Below are 21,317 nucleotides of genomic sequence, written 5' to 3'. Positions count from 1 at the left end.
AACAATAGTTTAAGAATATACATCTATACAAACACAATTTGTGTGTATACACTATCTCACACTCAGACTTTGGAAAGTGACAAGTGACTGTAGCTTTGTGTCAGTAAATCAACACTGTGGCTTACCACTTTAACACTTAAAGAGGACGCTGAAGCATTCCTTGACATCTGGGAAAAAGCTTAGTGGCTTACAGTGAGGGTGAGACATCATGACCACACATCCACACACACACCACGGTTCTCGCTATAAAAATATTTATTCAGTGTTTGTGTACATCATCGAGTCTCTCCAACAGCCAGAAACTAAGATGATGACCCTGATGATGTCATCCTGGCAGAAACACTGAAAAAGTTTTCCACTGACAGTGTTTGTCAGACTGTAGAGAGATATTATATTTTACTTGATTTGAATATATTATGTTTTGTCTTTTCATGCAAAAAAGGTCAAACATTATCGAGCCTGTGGTTGGTTTCTGGGGCAGTATGTGCACTGCCGAGCAACTTTAATACCAGAAAAGTTGGCTGACACGCTGCATTTGTTTCCAGCTGCTTGATTACAAATGACTGCCTTTGCTGTTGAGAGCTATGTGCAGGTTTTTTGAACCGAAATGAGTGTAGAAGAGTTTGGTTGCAATCAATGCACAAAATCCAAGACAAGAAAATCCCTGTTGAGCCTTGTTTTCCTTGGTCCAATTCATCCATGATTGAAGGAAAACGTAAACACATGCAGCTGAGACATTTGCATCATAAACAAAACAGCAGAAATTCACGAGCACACATTTTCCAGTTGACACAAGGAGCTGCCTGAGTCTCAGCGTCCCCGAGTGTCTGGACTCCTGATTGCTATGCACACACATGTCTCAGTGGAAGGTGGCAGAACAAATTGCCATCATCTCTAATTTGTGTGTGTCTGGCTGTTTGTATGTGCATGTTTGTGTGTGCGTGTGTGTGCTTGCGCGTATGTGTGTGACCTTGACATATTGCTAATCCCTTGAAGGAGAAAGACTTGACCTGAAAGCTGCCGGGCCAGAGAGCATGACTGACACTGCGTGAACATTTGTGTGTGTGTGTGTGTGTTTGTAAATGTCTGTGTTTTGCTTACCCCTGTGTACGGGCCTGCAATGCTGTGCATGAGCAAGTGTGACGATTTGTGTTTGTGTGTGTGTGTGTGTGTGCGCGTGTGTGAGTGTGTGTGTGTGTGTGTGTGTGTGTGTGTGTGTGTGAGTGTGTGTGTGTTCAGCTAACCTGCTTTATAAACTTGAATTAAGCTGCCTGCACAAGCCATAACTCTGCTTAAGTGCCCTGCTCCAAAAGCCCAACAAATCTCTCAGAGATTTAATATCTCTGATTGTGTGTTTGACACTTTTACAGCCTCGACACTGATTGCCATCATCCAGCTACAAACTGCGTATTCAGTTAATGCCTCGAAGTGTTAATTCTACAGCTATTTAAACAGCCTGAAGATGCTGGAGAATTAAAAAGATAGAGGGGAGAAAAAAGGAGCTTAATTGACAGAAGGAAACAATAAGCACAAAGAGGGCAAAGAGAGGAGACAATGGGAAAAGGGGAATAAGAAAATGAGTGGGAAGAGGAGATGGGAATGCGGGAGAGAAATGCTGAATTGCCATTGCATGGTGCGCTTGAAAACACACTTTGCTCAGCAAGCTCGAGCTGCCAGGAAGCATTTTAATCACAACAGTGGATCCAAATAGGAGTCGAAAGCGGGGTAGGTCAGGGGGTTGGGTCGATTTGAAGTAAAAGGTTATCGCAAGAGGGGGCCGAGTGTAATCAGATCTGGTTAAGGGAAAAATCACTGTTGTAACAGAAAGAGAGAGAGTGAAGGACAGAGGGACGGGCAAAGTCAGAAGGGAAATACATACTATACAGAAAATAGAAAGGTAGAAAGGAGAGCGATCTTAAGAGAAAGAGAGAGAAAGTAAAGTGAAGGAGAGGCAGGATTTGTATCATCTTCCACCTCCTGATATCTATTGGCCCTTCGAGTCTTCTAAGAGGCATCCTCCATCACCATCCCTCTAGCTAACCTCCAGCAGAGGTCTTACGTGTGTGAAATACTATATACCCAGTGTGAAGAAGTCCTTTGTAAAAGGGGGAAAAACAAAATAGGAAGCATGCTAGCTTGCTTTTGATACAGTGTAGAACTCAGGTGGGAGGTTCTCATGGTGTCTGTTTTAGCATCTCTGCACTGGTAACGTGTAAGTTTTAGAACTGATCTCAAAAGTTTGATGATTACTTTTAAGCACGCTTGGCAGTGTTGTAGTCAAGACCTCCTAAACCAAGACCAAGTCATGACCAAGACCAGAGTGTATCGAGGCCAAGACAAGACCAAGACTTTGAGTAAAAAAGCAGTTGATTCCGATATACAGTAGGACCTTTAAAAAGTGGTCTTGAGACAAAGACGGATCTTGAGTACTACAAAACTAACACTTTGGACTGGCTACTAACTTAATAACCCCTAACGAGCCTGAATGCAACCTGAGATCCTCTAGCAGAGGTCTGTTAGTAATCTCTTGGTCAAGGCTAAAAACCAGAGCACAAGCCTTTGGAGTCAGGGCCCTTCAACTCACAATATGCCAGAGGAGATCAGGCTAGCTGTTTTTAGTTTTAGTAATACCTGGTTGTTGTTGTTACCGTTATCACTGTATCAATTCTACTTTAATCTTTTGTATATTTTATATTTTTTCTATGTCTTTGTAAAGCACTGAAACCTGTTTTCGAAATCCGCTGAAGAGAAGATAAATCATTTAAAAACTGGGCAGGTCCAAATGATGCAGCTAAGAGCATATTCAGAACTAATTTAGCTTCTCAATGATGCAAAGTAATTTCAGCGACATGTTATTATAAGTAGTGTCAGGAGAAGTTGAGGACTTTGGATGTATTAATGAATCAGATCAGGCAGACAAAAAGAAAACAAAACAGATGTAGAAGAAGAAAAGAAACAGGAAAGTTAGTTAGTGATGCAGACACACACATTAACTCTCTCACACACGTGTATAGACTCATGCATATGTTCCTACACCAGCTACCTAGTTGAGAAGGTAAGCCACTGAACAATGGGGCCTTCAGTGCTATGTGCTGAATTCACGTGTTTACCTCGGAGAGTCACAGAAGTCTGCATACGTACATCTGTCTCTCAGCGTGTATCGGCCCGGACGTAAGCCAAAAACAGCACATTACCCGGCTTTCATTGCACCCCGAGGAGGGCCTACTCCGTTCGAGAATGTTATTAGTGGAGCTTAGGAGGATATTTCTGACTGTGTCACTAACTCTCTGCTGACAGACAGGAAAACATCCTCACAAACAAAAGCAGTGCAGAGAGCTGGTGATGCTCTGTTCTAAATTCAGATGGTGTTTAAAGCTCACAAGCCATGTTCATTGAGAAATATGTTGCTATTGTACCACAACACATTTGTGTTCACGGAAGCTTGAGTTAGCTATTTTTTCTATAAATGTATATTTACCATTTTTAAATAACTGGTTAAATTTACACATGATGCAATTTATAGAGAATGTGTGATCTGTAAACAGGCCTTGAATAAGCTATGAAATTCTCCATTTGCACCATTAAAACAAAGTATTGCATTCAAGTTATTTCTTTGGATCTACTTTGTAAGAAAACTTAAGAAAGTTTAGTTATGGAGCCAAGATATTGTCAACTTTTGCAGAAACATTAACTGCCAACATTTTATCCTGGTTGAGTATCTGTCTGCAGACTGTGAGGCAGCTTCTTTCCTCAGGCTGTTGGACTCCTTAACTCATCCTCAACACTTCATCATAAGAAAATGGTTTTATCATTTCTTCTGTGGCATAAAGGGACAATTGACAATTAAATGTACCTGCCTACATCACTCGATTGGTATGTTCACATCAAACAGATCTGCTTATCACCCACCACATTTCCAGTATTAATGTAGTGTAAGGTAAGAAATGTAATTTTCTTTTTCAAATCATTATATCTTTATCTTTACCTATTTGTTTTATTAAGATTATGGATGTATTTTTGTTAGCTTCCTTTGTAATGCAAATACATTAATAAACAAATGCGTGTAATTCAGTGTGCAAATAAATAACTGAAGCAGCCAGGCCATGCAACAGTGAAAATGTGAGACATGTTTACAGCCAAATAAAATAACCTGAATGAGATTTAAGGTTCAACATGACGGATCTCCTCCTGCAGCACCAATATGACCAACCTGGGGAACCGAGATTTCCAGGGTGCGTGTCTGTTAGAGTGATACAGTCTGTTAAAGTACTACATTTGAGGAAGTGTGCAGTTTGTCTGCTGAATGGACTCCATCAAAGCCCCCAGTTGTCCTTTCGAGAGTTCACTCAAGCAGAGCCACACTGTCAGTACAAGCCAGGTAAACCGAGGAGGTGGGGTCGATTTTTGTTATTGGTCTTTCTTTTCTGCTTGACCTTTCTACAACCCGAGCACTCAGACAGGTCCCAGTTGTCTTACTGTATATGGCTGAATTGACCGGAGCAACGATGCTTGGAAAAGTAATGTTGGGGGTCCAATTCTCAGGCCAGTGGAAGGAGCCTCGAAGGAACGATATGCTCTGTCATATGAGGCTTAAGTTGAAGGAACAAAAGCGTCTTTTTAGGTGATTTCTAGAAAACGTCTCCACACAGTTGCTGCAGCCATCAAGTGCCGAACATTCACAGCAGGGTTCAACCTTTTTCCTTCCCCTGGATCTGTTGTCGGGGTCGAACTATCTTGAAATGATTTCCCCATGTGATCACCGTGCATGCAGTGTTACATTGTAACGCTGTCTGCTAGAGTGATATCGAGTCTGGTCGGGTTTAGTCTGGCCTGTGTTCTTTCTGTGACCTTATAGTCAGACTCCCAGTTGTCATATTAAATTCTTCACCAGACCATAACAGGAAGCTGCTGATGGCAGACTGAAGTTACTGTGCTGTGTCCCCACCATGTTTCATTCAGTGTGAAAACAATCTTGAAGGTTTTTACCAAAAACTACAGGCTTTTTCCAATGAGTGTTGAACGTTTCTAGCTGGAAGTTAGATCTCCTGACAGTAATGCACCTTGAAGCATCAAAGGAAAGCCAAAGAGACAGTCAAGGTTATAAGCCTTTTATTTTCATGAAATACTTTGTTTTTCATTTTATGGTCTTGCTTTTTTATTTATACTCCTTGAAAACATTGTGTAATTATGAAGAAAAATAGGGAGTTTCACTGGGTCAAGAACAGAAGTGTTTGTATTATTGAAGTAAAAAAAAAAAAAAATGAGGTGCTCTTCAAGGGTAGGGTCGATAATCAAGTAAAAGTGTGGTATGGTATTGGTTGGCAGTCTGAAAGGAATCCAAGGCGCTCTGATAATAATTTATAAAAATCCATTATTAAATCATGGACAAACCGACGTGACTCAGACTCATCGTTAGTGTCAGGGTCCGCCATTCCCGCATGGAAATAAAGTTGCCTACCTGCGCATGAGGAAACAAAGCATGCATGTGTTTCAGCATGACTGTTTCTTATTCTATTTTATTTATATCGGCCTCATTGTTAACTCTCCTGGTGCCGTTTTAGAGGTCTATTAAGTGACTGCTACTGCAAGCCCAACACTTCCTACTGATGCTGGGTCAAATTAAAAGCATTCAAACTGGAGCAGGGTGGCTTTTATTATGAAGCTGTGACAAGTAACACAACCTATCTGTTAGATGTTAGCACTGACAGCGATTTAAAAACAATCGACAAAGCAAAACGGCTGGACGATATTTAAATATTGCAATATTAAACCAGATGGAACAAAGGTGATAACTGTGTGTGTTATGTATGCTTTCATGTACTGTAATGCATAATGCCTATACATGAGTAATTGTATGTTTGTGGGAATAAGACTAATGAACCCTTTCACAGTATGCTTACACGTGTTAACAGCATCTTCCAATCTTTACAGCTCTAAGGCATGCTCACGGTCATGTACTCACATGCAATGCGGACGTGTGCCTTGCGGCTCTTGGTGGTTCCAGCGGAGCTCCAGGCCACGCACTGACACCAGTAGTCTTCAGGACCAAACAGCTCCTCCACCTGCTGCCGTGTGATTTCTATACTGGCTTCTCTCACCACCAGACCTGCAGCAGAAGGGAAAACCGCTGTTGAGTCATTCGCAATATCAGTTGAGATTCAGATTCAAGCCCAAAGAAGATTCCTGCAAACGGTGAATGAGTCACAAGTTCCAGCCTCTCAGCAAGCCACTGATACTAAGCTTCTACTCTGGTGATATGGCTTTTATGTTAGCTTAAGAAGCAAGTGTCAAAGCAGGGCACAGTAAATATCTTAGCAAGTAAACAGAAGAGGGGATAATCATACAATATCTGCTCCGATTTACAAACCGAGGTCATTTTACTGAGTAAATCCACTCCGGATTTAATGTAAACTTTGTGAGATTGTTGCTTTTGCACTTCCACCACTTATCTCACTCTGCTCTCCAATTCCCTCTTTTCTCTGGTGTTTTGAAAGCAGCTCCATGTGAAGAATAAGTGTGAGGTTTAAATAGCTGCACCCCACTGATAGGACTGCAAGGCAGCAGAGATAGAGGAGGTCTGCAGTGGAAAATAGGAAATAAGGAGGGATAAACTCTGGATGAAAATATAGGACATGTAGAAGGACAAGTGGAACTCAGGTGCACAAGCAGAGGAAATAAAGAGACACTGAGAAAATTGTGACAATTATTTTAAAAAGGAGGGGACCAATGAAGGAGAAAGAGGTGAAAGAAGAAAAAAAATAGGAGAGAGAAACGAGAGAAAAGGTAGATTGGTAGAAGTAATTGAGAGGAACATGACAGAGGCACAGTGAGAGGACGAGAGAGGGTGACAGAATAAGAGGTGTGAGAGGGCAATGAAATGTGAAACGGGAAGGAAAAGGAAAGGAGATAAAAATGGGTTTTAGGTAAGAGTACGTGGGGACTGGGGAGTAGACGGGCAAAACGCTCTGGGAAAATATCTTGGCACTTTATTTCAGGTTCAGCAGTGTTACAAAGACCCTAGCAACAATCTCTATGGGGCTCCACAAATCTGACTTGGGCCTATTACTCTTGAAGACTCTCAGTAAGTTCTTGCCACTAGAGAAATTGAGAGACAGTTACAATAAGCATGCCCGCATAAAAGCAAGGGGGACCGAGAGGAAGGCAAAAAGTAAAAAATCCAGCCAGCAGAGAAACCCACAAGGGCAAAGAGCAAGAAAGGTAACAAAAGCTTTCATGGAAGCGAGCTGAGAGATGTGGAGACATTGCTTTTGAGTTAGAAAAAAAAAAAAAAATCAAGACTGATAAGAAGGGACATGGAGATGGAAGAGATGGAAAGTAAAGGGGGAACTTCATGGTAATTCAAAGAGCAATAATGGCACAGAAGGCAAAGAGGAAAGTAAGGTAAGAAAGTAAAAAGCTTCAGGAGGATACTGCCAGCACAACAAGGGACAAAAAGCCAGTGACGGGGAGAGGGCTATAAGGGCAAAGAGTGTATAAAAAATAATGTGAATACTGGCGCTTGAGCAAAGAAGCAAACAAGGGAGATTGTTATGGCTCCATAGTTTAAAATGAAAGAGCAAGGGACACAGCCACAGAGGTAGAGGCTAAGAAAATGGCAGCTAAAGAGGCAATTATAACCAGCAAGCAACCCATGACTAAAGCTGAACAACCAGCAGACAGGCAGTTGCAACGAGCAAAAAAAAAAAACACAGCGTGAAGACGAAGAGGACAAAAGGGATAGGAAGGAGGCGGAGGCCAGTGAGCATGCTACAGTGGAAGTAATGAGGAAGGTAAGGCAATTAAAATGAACGGTTCAAATGAGCCAGACAGCTATTTATGGCCAATGGCCTCAAACAAATGCAAAGAAAGCGTATGGAGCGGTACATAAATGGGACCATTGGATTGGGGACACAGGACGAGATGGGGAGCGAGCTTGTGTTGAGAACAAATACAGAAAGAACATATGCACATTTACAGCAGCGTGTGCATAAAGGTTAATACAGCTGAAGATGAAAACTACGAGCAGGACATTATTACTGAATAACTGGAGCGGTTCAAGGATCAGCCGATAGCTACACTGTATACTCTGCATTGGAATCAACTGTCGTGCAACCATGTGCAATATTACTGTTGTTTGTAGCTTTTATGTAGCATTAATATATATTGTCATCTTTGACATAGTGCAATATTTGTCAAGACTATCTACACTGAAGTTATAGGGAAGAACAAGGCACATATCTGACATCTATATTTCTAGTCGCAATTTCTGTTACGTATTATAGTTTAATGCACTTGTTTTTTTTTACAGTTATTCTAATTTTTCCATAATTTATTTTCACTTTTATTTCTCATTGTATTTTGTCTATTGTCTCTATAATGTGATATTTCTATTCTAGGGGGAGCGACTGTGATGTACCAGGTTCACCTCTGGGATCAATAAAGTATTTCTGATTCTGATTAAACCGAGACATGTACGCAGCAATGCTAAGAAATCATAAACAATAAAGAATTAACACACTTTTTTCACCATAAATAAATCAAAATCAGAACATGAGAAATCTGAAAGTAAGTGTCATACCAGCTCATTTTGACAGAACACAGTCAAAACTACAGATATCAGTGCTGCTCTGTTTACCGCTCAGAGAATCAGTCGGGTACTCCGACTGAACAACTTCAGCTGACTTGCATTGCATAGGAGGATACTTTCTCCCAGCAGACTGAAGAAAGCTGTGCCAAATAAGTTTTTAGGGGCTCCGTGTTGCACTTATATAACACACCTTAGTAAATATAGTCGAAGCCAAGTTTTACAAGCGCCCTTTACGCCGAAAATTCAAGTTTGTTTGACAGTGATTACAGTGAAAGCAAACGTAGCCAAAAAACATCTTTAAGTTCACAGAGATGTTTAATCATCTAATTTAGTTGATCATAAATCCAGTTGCTTCCAAAGTTGATGATGCGATTCACTTTTTTCAAGTGAAATGGAGCCACTATAGGTTTATAGTTGAAAGAGAATACTGGAGGATACTGGGATTACTCGCATACAAGAGCTGGGGAATAAGGCGGAGGTGAATAAGGGGTAACATAGGATGTGCGTTGCAAGGTATTGCGTGAAATGAAACGGGGAGATATTAGAGGACAACAGAGAGCGGAGGCTGGAGGAGGGGGGTGTGGGTGGGTTACAGAGATATGAGAAAACAAAAGGAAAGAAGGAAAACAAAAACAAGAACAGGACATACAGAGAGTGAAACAGAGAACATCAGGGAGAGCCGAGTTGGTTTCACAGCGGGGGGAAAACAATGATTGCAATGATGAAATGTGTTCAATTTCTCAGAGAGGTTGAAGGCCGAATCTGAAAAGATCCACCGCTGCCGGCTTTGTGCGAGGAAGGCCGAAATAACAAGGAAAGAGGAGTTGTTCCTGCACTTCAGCACTTTAATAAATGCTTTTTCAACCCTTTGAGAAGAAAACATCAGTGGTGTTGTGCAACTATTTAACAATATACACCAAAACATATCAAACTAATCATGTTTTCTTCCTATATAATTAAATATAGTGCATGCTTATGTAGGCAATCAGCTTGAGAACCCAATTAGCAATCAGTAACCTGATTACAAAGGCTAGTACATTACAAACAAGACAGAAAACTGGTTAACACGGCTAGATTTCTTTCTAATGGCATTGTGGGGTATATGCAAAGACTTTCTACAGGGGCATCACTGTGAAAGCAGGGCAGGCAGGTGTAACCTCATTTCTTTTGGCTATGCATCTCTGTGTCCCAATGCTCCCACCACCCCCTGAAAAAGCCAAAAACAATGACAATTCAGGATTATATATCATATTAAATGTTCAAAGTTACTGATGCAACATAAATATATCTGCCTTTATGGAGAAAAACATTTGTTTATTTGTTGTGTTCACACAACTTTTTGCCAGTTCCACTGTGTTTACATGAAAATGCCATTTAATGCCAGAAGGGGTGTCACTCACTCCGATGTGATGCTTCATCCTACAGTGTCGTATGTGTGTTTTTTTAATGTCCGCTGGGGACTAAAAGTAAGTGTGGAGAAATCTAAACAGCTAAAGAAATATGTCAAACTGTTGACAAATCTACACCAATCTACATCCTCCGTGAAAACAGAACCGCTCGTTTTCAATACAGAAAACGTCAGAAAGAAACAAAGTTGGAACACACAAAGAGGATAAAGATAGTCGTCAGTGGATCTGTGGAGTTGTGCTGTTCAAACCAGTAAACCCCATGTCGTTCCCGTTGTTTGCTAATGCAAAGCCAACAAAGCCAGTGTTGCCAGGCAGAAAGCGACTGAATTACCTGAGGCTTAGAAAGTCCCAGATCACTCAGCGTCTTATTTCTTTTAGATACAGAGCTCTGGGTCTTTGTAGAATGACAGTGCTTCACATCCACAAAACCACAACTGTCAGCTGGGGGGAGGTGAGGGGTAAGAAGTAGATGAAAAATGGACGGCAAGTATCAAGACAAGTGGAGACTGTCATAAACAGTTCCATCAATCACAAAACTGAGCACAAGCCCCAGATATTTCTCTTAGTCCTAAAATGTCAATTCTCATGACAAAGTTTACTTGTCAGCGAGGGAGTAAAAGTACAAGAGAGTGTGGACGAGCTTTGTCAAGTGTGGACTCAAAAAACTAAATAAAAAATACAGATTTAGGCCGATAAACATGAAGCTGTTTGTAATACTTGCCCACAGATACTTCTACTTTTTTGCTAAATGTGACGAGGAGGGTAGCAGCATGTATATTTACAACAGAAAGGTCCTGATAATAACCAACTACTGCAAGATAATTGCTGGCTAAAACCATGAAACACTTCATGTTGCTTGCCCAAACTCAGGTGTCCCTACAATTAACCTACACGGTAAATTATTATCACACCAACTGGGACCCGATGGCTGAAATTTAACAAATAAGACCCTGATTATAAAAGAAAACATCTAAATATGCACTGTGCTCCCCTCAGAACAAGTTTGGAGTTAGTTTGTTTATAAAAGGCTCAAACTGAATTCGTCAGAGCTCAAATGGATGTGATGTGTCATCAGAAGCTTACAGGAGCTGTCATGTTATCAAGTCTGAGGAAACGTTAGGGGAGAAACACATGATGATGGGAAGGTTTTCACAGAAGTGATAAGGAAAGAAAAAAAAAACATGTTTTCCATAATTAACTGGATCTGTTCTTGATTAGAAACATGTACGAACATGTCCCCGTGTTGTTCAGGACATTATGACGATACATTTTAAATCTCAACCATCTGATTCCAAGTTTTTATAATTGGGGTTTGAAGAATGAATATGGAGAGTACATTTAATTGTTCATCTTCAACATCGCAGTGGAAGCTGGTGTCATCAAATACAAGCCAAAAAAATCTGTGTCCTGCCATTTCCCTATTACCATAGCTGTTAAACCCACTCAGTCTGTTGGTCCGTTCTGTCTCCTTCTGATATATTTCTTCCTATTTGTCTCCATCCCCCCACTGTGCTTTGACAGAAATACTTAAATGATGAAAAAACTGGCAAAAACAGCGACGATGTAGACAAAAGTGTAAAGTCTTGATTCCTTTGAATCACATGAACCAGAGATAGAAAGAAAGATACATCGGGAAGAAAGCTAGCGAGTCGGGGACAGACATGAGAACATGGAAATGAGAAGGGGTGATGGGGGAAGCAGTGAAAAAGCTTTGTGGTGTTTAAATGTGATCAGTGACAGGTCAAACAGACAGGCCTTCAGGGGAAAGAAACAGGGATACAGAAATAGCCAACACTAGCTATTATCATTTCATCTGTGCCACAGAGGGAGACAGTCTGACATAAGACAAAGACATGAGGTCACCATCTGTGAAACCATCAGTCCTGCAACAAATACTATTTTTGTTGGAACAGTTTCAGAGCCGTTGCATTAACATCATAATAGTATTTTCTCTGTATGTAAATGAGTAAGACACATCAAAACACATGAGTTCGGTTTCCTTTGTTTCAAACGTCTGCTGAAGTGTTTGCGAGCAGCTCACTGAATGCTGACCAGCTCCACGAGTGTTGTTCGGCTAGTGATCCGGCACCATGACCTCCCTGTGGAGGAGCTGCAAGTGAAAACACTGTTTCCCTGCAGGGCTTAATTCACGCTTTGAAGCTTCGCCACGGACCTCCTACAGGAAGTACTGCTACCTGACTGGAGTCACTAATTTAAAAACCAGCTAATGTGACGAGGGCTGTTCGATGCCAGCTAATGACCAGATATTTCATAGAGACAGAGGTCAGGGGGAAGAAAAGAGATTATATGGTGAGACAGTTTGTTAAAACTTGAGAGTTATAATGAATAATGTGTTTGCTTTATAATCACATGCTGCTCAAAGGCTAATAGATGAGAATAGAATGAGATGAGAGGTATATTAAGTGAAAACATTTAATTTTCGAGTCTTAATTTCACACTTAGACGAGCCTAATGCAGGTTAGACAGTTTCACAAAAATAGACTCTGGTTACCCTCGGCCTAACTCACAACCACATTTCCAACAAGCTAACGATCAGTGACACCTGCTGATAAGGGGCAGCAAATGATGCAAAGACGGGAAAAGATGGCTAGTAATTTGCTGATAATATCTCGGAGGAAGTAATGAGAAGGGGAAGAGCTGCTGGTAATATACAAGAGTGAGGATATTTCATCTCACGTTAGCAAAGGCACTGAGTCCTGCCACATTAACAAGCTCCTGAACCCTAATTACAGTATGACGATGTAAATGATGATGCTCCACCACGGTTGTCGAGCCTCTCCTCATCAGAAAGATCATATTTTTCGACAATGAAAGCAGCTTAATGCAACCAAAATTTACATTTGTAGCTAGGCGGCGACCTCTATTGGCTGTAACAGCCATGTTGTTTTGGGAACGGCGATATATGTCGTTTTTGGAGACGCAGCCAATCGACCTATTCAGTCCTTTAGGTATGATGACGTGTTGGAATATGCGCATCTACTATCTACTATTAAAGCAAGACACAGAGTGTGTATGCTATATAAAAAAATAATGGTATGTAAGCACATTATTGATCAGCCTTTATAGTAACGGGTGTCGTAAATCTGCAGAACACGGTTCGACAGCCGAGTCCTACATTTTAAAATGCATTTCACATTTTACATGTTTAATTACTTAAAAGCCGTCCATGAATGATGACATTCATAATACAAAAGTAAAAGTAAAAGATGGAGGCAGGAAAGAGGAAACAGAATCATAAAAGTCAAATGGCGGCTGGATGAGAGGCGCTGTGAGAGCGGGAGAGAGCGAGGGTTAACCGAGTCCTTCGCCTACGGAGGGAACTCATCCAGGACATCGACAGAGCACAGTCACTGGTCTGTAACCAACATCACAACGCATGCAGTAGACTGAGTGTGCACACATGCGTGCGTGTGTGTGTATGTGTACGTGTACACTCTCTTAATGGCTCCCACTCTATGACACTGATTGATCATCACAGTCCTTCCTATAGTCCATGTTTGGATACTTCTCCTCTGTGTGTGTGTGTGTGTGTGTGTGTGTGTGTGTGTGTGTGTGTGTGTGTGTGTGTGTGTGTGTGTGTGTGTGTGCGTGTGTGTGTGCGTGTGTGTGTGTGTGTGTGTGTGTGTGTTGCACGTAATCATGTGGACGACATTGAGCGTGCAAACCTGTGTCCTCCAGTGGCTCCACAGAGGCAGCGAACCGGGACGTTTCAGGACACAGGAGAAAGAATACTTCAAACAAACACGCACAAACACACAAACAGTCACAGAAACCAGAAAACAGGTACACACAAACACTGCATTTTCAGATACACACAGACAAACACAAAATAAAACAGTATCTGCCATATGCACAAACACAGCACAAACACACACACACACACGATCAGCCAATAAACACAGTTGTATGTACATGCAAAAATCAATACAGACAAACACCAAGAGTCACTGGCACAGAAGCTAATTGACCTCCTTTATAAATCTTGATGGTTGTTAATAATTGAAATCGAACAGTATAAAAGAGAGGGAGAGACAGAAAGAGACGGAGAAAGCAGAAGGAGGGAAAAAGATGAGCGAGCTTAAAGGAACGGGTGGAATGTGGAAGAGGATGGGAGTGATGCCAGAAAGAGGGAGAGAGCGGGGAAGAGAAACATTAGGAGGAAGAGAGAGGAGGAGAGACGAAGGAAAAGACGAGAGGAAATCAATACGAGTGAGATGGCAGCAAAGGAGGAAAGAGGTCACAAATCACCCAAGCCAATACTGTGTGTGCCAATAATGTGTGTGTGTGTGTAGATGTGAAGTCACGGGTCAGTGCTAGCAGACTAATAACCATTCACACTTTGGCTAATGGAGACAAAGTAAGTAACCTGGTACACAATATGTTATTAGCACACTTCGAGGCTAATGGAGATATACCGAGGTCGTACGCACGTTGCTTAAGCAAACACTGGAAATGCCCTTCACAATAAGATACGTAATCTAGACAAATTATGCTGCTTCATCACCGCAAGTCACATGGATTCAGATGGAGGTATGGTAAGCGTGTTTTAGCAACTGCCACTGCTAATTATACTACTGTCTTGTTTAAAGAAATGCAGTCTGTGTTTTCTTTCTTGTTTTGGTTCTGCGTAGTTTATTACATGTTCCTTTTCCTGCTCTGGCTGAGATGCAGGGAGGAGCCGGGCGGTGTGGAGACCCAGCAGCAGGTCGAGTTAACAGCATTTCTCAAGGATACCGTGACAGACAGCGGAGCTTCTTAGAAAACCAAGCCTGTTCCCTCCAGTTGGGAGCGGACCTCAGTGACCCCTAGGCCTTCCTACTGCCTCCCTCCCCACTCCCCTCCCACCACCCTTGCTCGTGACCTTCACCTTGCTTACCCTCCCTCCAGATGTGACTACATGTCAAGTAATTTATTGAGCTGTCACGAAGCTCACACTTTCCGCCCAATATACAGAAAACGAGGTGTTCTTAATGGCTTATCAGGGGGTGACGCTCTTTTAAATAAGAATTCAAGAAAATATCTGAAATGTATTGCTTCAATCAGCAGGTGGTGCCTTGTTCTCCAGTGGGAGGTGATCCTAAATACACTCCCTGTTCCCTCACTTCGTAAAATGCAATTGTAGCTTTAGCTTGTAACCCAAGTAAAGCAGTGCAGGCACTTCAGTTTAACAGAATGCAATTAGACCAGATTACACCTGGTGAAACTTACTCGAGTGCAGGAGACAGAAAGCAGGAAGGAAAGGAAAGAAGCCTGGGCACAGTGGTGAGCACACACTGTGGGAGGGAGCATAGCTAGTGGGCTAACAACAGCATCCCACCGGGTGGAATTTTCTTCCTATCCTTTTATTACTTTATTGCCATTACTGTAAATTAATAGCCTTGCACTCATTGCATGCAAGCGACAACACCAAGTCTCTGCTGCTTGCATTGTTTCTCCATGCAGTTACATAAAAAAGGATATTGGTATTTCCCATTGACATATTTAAAGATGGAGGACACCTATATCACCTATAACCTATCACCTATAAATAGCATCAAATAACACATTTAAACCAACTAACTGGCTGAGAGTCCAGTAAGTAACTCTGGGGCCAATATCAAAGATGCTAGCGGAGCGACACAATATGTAAAGTAAGCAGAAACGTCAGATGATTCGGACCAACATGTTCAACAATACATCTGTAAACATTACAGTCACTGCACATATGTCTGCAGTGAAAATGAACCTCCAGTTGTCTACCCAGAAGTGGCTTTTGTTGTCGGTGCGATGTCACTGTGATTCAGTCTATAGAGTTGTCATAGCAGGAACGGCACAGGTGGAACAGATGACATTAATGGTCGCCGTGTTTCTGCGAGTGTCTCATTAATCCTTTTCCAGTGAGGCGGCATGTACGATACAAGGAGACAGGGAACACTAAATGGAAAGGAGCCATTGTTAATGTTATTAATTACTTCGGTGTATTTCCTGCTTGTCAAAACGTGTCAAAGTGTCGACCACGAAAAAGGTCGACTGTGATTAGGAACAATTCCAGTCGTACTTCTGAAGCCCTATGGCTGCTGTTAGAAGATACACGATGCTTTATGATTGTGAGGCATTATCTGTGACTGATGATGCATTATAAAGTTTTATGTGATGCATTATACGCTTTGTGGAGAGTGCTTGTGTTAATTTTGTGTCTCATTATACAGCATTGTCCTTTTGTTTTTGCCCTTCCTCCACATCGTTCCTTTCATTATACCTTCTTTAATTCATCGTTCGCTATCATCCAATAACTCTGGTCCAATTTGATTTCCTTTCCTACCCTATGACAAGCAAATAACTATTCACTCTGTTTGACAAGAGAGGCCTTATGAATGTATTTTGGTGCAAGACTTCACACGCAAAGGCTGCTTAGCAGAAGGCAACTTCCAAGCTTGTTTCATTTATGCTCTTACTTTTCTTATGTACATTTCTACTTTTGTTTTCCTTTATCTTGATCCGCGAGATCAAAGAAAAGACGCGTTTCTGCGCTTAGGCTGACTTTCCTGTTCCTGCGAACAAGGATTGAAAAACACAGGGGGAAAGAGAAAGAGAGAGACAGAAAGAAAACAGCACAGCAGGATTCATATCATCTTTCTCCTCAGTGTGACTCCCTCATATCTGTTGGCCTTTCCAGCCCTCTCAAAGGCACCCTCCATCAGCATCCCTCCATCATCCCCTACTCCTTCGGTCTCAAGCTCAGGTTTTATCTGCCTCTGCTCTCTCCCGTTTCAGTCGGTGGAAATTAGAGGAGAGCACAAACCAGCGTGGAGTGAAGAGAAGGGAAGAGACGAGAGAGGAAAAAAAGGGAAAAGAGAGAGGATGGGACAGAGAGGGAGAGAGTAAGAGAGAAGACAGAGATAATAAAAGCAGTATGGGGGCCATAGCTTCTCGCTGCGTCTGTGAAGCAGCAGGAAACAAAGGGGAGAAAACAGCTTACGGAGTTTAGGTTTTCACACGGATAAACAGATAAACAGCACACACACACACACACACACACACACACACACACACACACACACACACACACACACACACACACACACACACACACACACACACACACACACACACACACACACACACACACACACACACACACACACATACACACACACTGTGCATCTAGCCAGGCACAGACCTACAGTAGCTTTCCATGTGATTCACTAGAGCAATGTTGCATAATGTACATCTAGTATTCATAATCTCTTTATAATCTCATTGTCTTTTGTTCTTGTTCTTGTTCAAGAACAAAAAAGTGCATTTGCAGCAAACTTAGTTCATTATAGATTCTTTTTTTTTTTTTTAATAAACTTTAAGAGCCATTTTCCTGGAAAATGTTCCAGTTCCAGACATCTCCAAACCTCAGCTGCTCTTAATATTGCATAATGCCGCCCCCTGTTTATTTATTTATTCATTATATTTGTATGTATGTATTATGGTACGCTTAAGAGATTAAGTGTCCTGGAGCAAAGTGGCACGCAACCAATCAATGTTTTATTAAAGTGACATTACGATGTGATATGAAGCATAATTAAAGCCCATCAGCCGCAGTCCAGAAATTTAAAAACCAAACCCATGGTTTTAAAAAAGCCTGAGGGTTGTTTCAAAGAAAACTCTAAAGTGAAATGGAATTACACTTAAAAACTTCAGTTGTGGACAAAGTAAAACATCAGTGGTTAATGTGGCTGCAATCGAAACTAATGTCAAGAACCAACTGGACTGGATGTTGCACATAGTGGGTTTTTTTGACAGGTATTTGGCAGGCTGAGTGATCCCGAGCCTTGAAAAAAACCTCACGGTGGCCATCACAGACAGTATGAGAGTTTAAATCCGTGGGGCGTTAATTGAGCAGAATTTCTTCTCAATCACGCACTGTCTGGGATCCAGCAGCTAGCAAATGAACTGCTGATGGGAGACTAATAAATGACTAGCAGCTGCGCATGATGTCAGTAAATGAGCACGGAGATGGGAAGAGAAAAGTAAAAAGCGGGGTATGGAAGAGGCACTTGATGCCTTTTTGTAGATGCACATACATTATGTCTGATTACTGAGTTGCACTGATGTTAAACAGACTGAACATCTCTCACTTTTCACTTATGAGAAACCCAGATAGGTTGTAAGAGAAAGAAGCGTACACAAATCGTAATATCTTAGTTAGATGAAAGGTGCGCAACCTCCTCGGGGCACCTAAAGTTTGTCGAGAGATAAAGGACGGGTTTAAAGAAAACGACACGAGAGAGAGGAAGAGACGGCGGATGATAAATGACAACAAACACAGAGGGAGAGAAAAGAGAAGAAAACAACACAAGAAAGAGCAGCGATTAAATATTCAGAGAGATAAAGCAGGGAGGCAGAGTCCAGGGGGAGAGATGGAAAGAGGATAAAAGAAACATGTTTAAGAAATCAAAACAAGCTATACGGCGACGAAGACGATGAAGGAGGGTTGGAAGTGGAGTATAGTCTGATATGAAACACCACCCTCCAACAGAGACTCGAACACGATCTTTTCAAACTATTCTCTGCCACTGTGTGCATCTCTGTGAGCGTTTCTATATTTGTACCTGTTGTTTCGCTCCTCTCATGTTTACGTCGTGCAGGTTTTGTTGTTTTTTATTCTCCCCTTCCTTGACTATTCATGTGTGACAGCTGAATCAGGGGGAAACATCAAGCTGCACTGCTCAGCTGCGTCAGTCTCTGTCTTGGGTTTAGTTGCTGCAGCAGCAACCAGGACACCACAAAAACCCTCATACATACATATACAGACATACACAAAGTTTGGCTTCAGGGTCTGCTTTGTTTTACAAGGGGAAATCTATGGTGGGCGAAGTCGATGTGTCAACTTGAATAACAAGTTCTTCTTTTTCACATTTCAATGCAATATACACACTCAAAAATCAAAGAGTTAGAGTCAATGAAATACGTTCTGTATATTTTGCTCACCTGCCTCGAGAAAAAAAAGAAAAGCACAGCAATCCAAACACCAACATGATGATTTGTGCTACTGTTGACCCCTGGGTATATTTCATTCAGCAGACACTATATATAAATACATTTCAGGAGTTTTCAAACTGTTTTCAGCCTGTGTTTAATCACTAGCTCTGGGGACTCAGGCTCATTAACAAAGCAGGTGGAGACCCATAAGCTGAACTCGTGTCAACCTGAAGTCCAAGAACCCGGGCTGTGTACGTCTTTGTCTTCCTGCCAAAGCCCAACAGCATGATTCATCATTACCTAGCCGGCAGAGTAATACCATGTGCTGTCAAGTGACAAGTGTGGAAGTTTGGCCGCAGTCCAGTACAACAACACTGTGGATCCTATTAAACTGTCCTGTGAACATCTCAGTGCAGCGCTGGTAGCGGGACAGCTGCGTACACACGCCTGACATGTGACCCGGCTCCGCGCACAAATAACCGAACATCTGAATAATAGGTTTAACCTGTTTGCTTATGGTGCGCCGATGAGGCAACCTGGGAAAAATGTCGGCCTTGATGCCAGCATCGTGACAATTTTATGACACGCAGAACGAAATATCATCAGGAGCAGAAGAAATATGAAAAACAAAAAAAAAAGGACTTGGATTTATTTCACAGCTGTGCACCTTAGATATGAGAAAATACCTTTTAAATGTTCTGCCCGCAGGAGCACTTAACTAGAGCTGCAATTATTAGTCGATTTAAGAAAATTAAAGCAATATTATCAGATCGGATGATGGTTCAGTTTCTTGTAATACGGTGAGCGGTGTCTCTGCCTCAGCCACTCGCCCCCCCATCACTTGTTTCTGCACTATGTAACTTAACAGCGTTGCACACATGTTGACTTCAAGATACAAGTTTTAAACACATAACATCGTGATGATGTAATGAGGTTTGTTTGTAGTGAGACAAATTACAGTACAATTGGCATTTTGTCCGCCAAATCAGACAAAATGCCAATTTCTCCATTATGTTGCTTTAAGAGGGAACTATTTTGATAAACGAATAATCCTTTCAGTCATTTTTCAAGGAAAAATGTCAAACATGTGCTGGTTCCAGATTCTTAAATGAAGGGATTTTCTGCTTTTCTTTGTCATTTATGATAGTAAGTTAAGACTGTTTGGGTTTTGGACTGTTGGTCCAACAAAAGACAAGTCATAGACGGAACAATTAATCGATTAATCATGAAAATGACCGGCAGATGAATCGATAATGACAATAATCGTCAGCTACAGCCTTACGTATAATACTTGAAAGTAACAACGGTTGTAGAAATGGATTCTGTATTAAATGCATGTATATTGTGTTGTGTTTTCAACCGCTCCATCTTTTTGATTGACACTTTTTTTGTCGCATGAACCCTTGTTGGATTTTTACCAGCCAAGTGGAAACAGAAGCTGTGCGTTGATGCCATGTTTCTTACCCACAGCAGTAATTTCAGTTCTCCTGTGTGTTAACTGACATGAGAAAGCACTTAAATATCAAAGGCGTCTTTTACCACCAGTGCTTCTTTTTTTATTTTCAAATGTCCTTAATTCTACAATAAATGTCAAACCCTCTCGTTTTCTGTCCATTCCTCCCAGTATCTGATCCGTCCGCTCTCTACTACACTTCCAGTGAATCTCTGTTTGGATCTGTGTTTGTGACTGTTCGTCTGCCAGACTTCACTCACCTGAGTTTTCGTCCACCCGCTCTTCCACAGTGTGGTCTTTCTGATGCACCCACTCGCTGTTGCACTTGAAGTAAATCTGCGTGGCAGGCGTCGCTTTGCAGTAGAGATTGACGGGTTTATTCTTGACGATGTAGCCTTCCTCGGGTTCGAACAGGAAGTGAGGTAAGGGCTCGGGAGGGTCCGAGGGAAAGGTTTCCGGTAGCTCACTCAGACTGAGGAAATCATCGTCGTCTCTCACTGCGGGAGGAGGGGAAAAAAGGAAGGTTAAAACTGTGACTGTGCTATTCAGGGAAGATTTTTCTCCAACTCAGATCAGTTTATCGACTCGCTTTGAGGTCTTAACAGCGAGGTTCAGAGAGGAAATTCATTCAATCGTTCATTATCCTTCAGTGATTCACACCAGTGAGCAGCGTTGTACCCTGAACCGAGTGTGTACGAGACAATGTCGTTCTCATTTGATCACTAATAATTGCCATGTCTCAAGCCGCTGACCTAGACAGAGTACAATTTTCTTCCACTGAGCCATAAAATGCACCTTTAATCAGCACCTGATTGTCTTGTCCATTTGTGGAAACCTTCTGGCTATCAGAGTCGTTTATACAAAAAAAAAAAGGTGGGGTTTTTGTGAACCTACA

At 41.7% G+C, this 21,317-nt stretch overlaps 1 protein-coding gene across 4 annotated transcripts in view; it reads right to left on the bottom strand.

Moving 5' to 3' along the window:
• The window catches only part of unc5ca (unc-5 netrin receptor Ca), a 230,723-nt gene that overhangs the window by 85,166 nt on the left and 124,240 nt on the right, over nt 1-21,317 (bottom strand). For all 4 annotated transcript variants that reach the window (XR_014623084.1, XM_084359379.1, XM_084359380.1 and 1 more), the window contains 2 exons: nt 20,683-20,919; nt 5,963-6,106 (listed from right to left, as the gene is read on the bottom strand). Coding sequence is in view for 3 of the 4 variants with exons in the window: in XM_084359379.1 (XP_084215505.1) it covers nt 5,963-6,106; nt 20,683-20,919 (381 nt within the window). In the remaining variant the exon portion in view is untranslated. The remainder of the gene's footprint in view (nt 1-5,962; nt 6,107-20,682; nt 20,920-21,317) is intronic.

This window comes from Pagrus pagrus (genome assembly GCF_965226575.1).
Source record: "Pagrus pagrus genome assembly, chromosome: 8".
Lineage (NCBI taxonomy): Eukaryota > Metazoa > Chordata > Actinopteri > Spariformes > Sparidae > Pagrus > Pagrus pagrus.
This window is presented reverse-complemented; position numbering and strand designations above follow the sequence as displayed.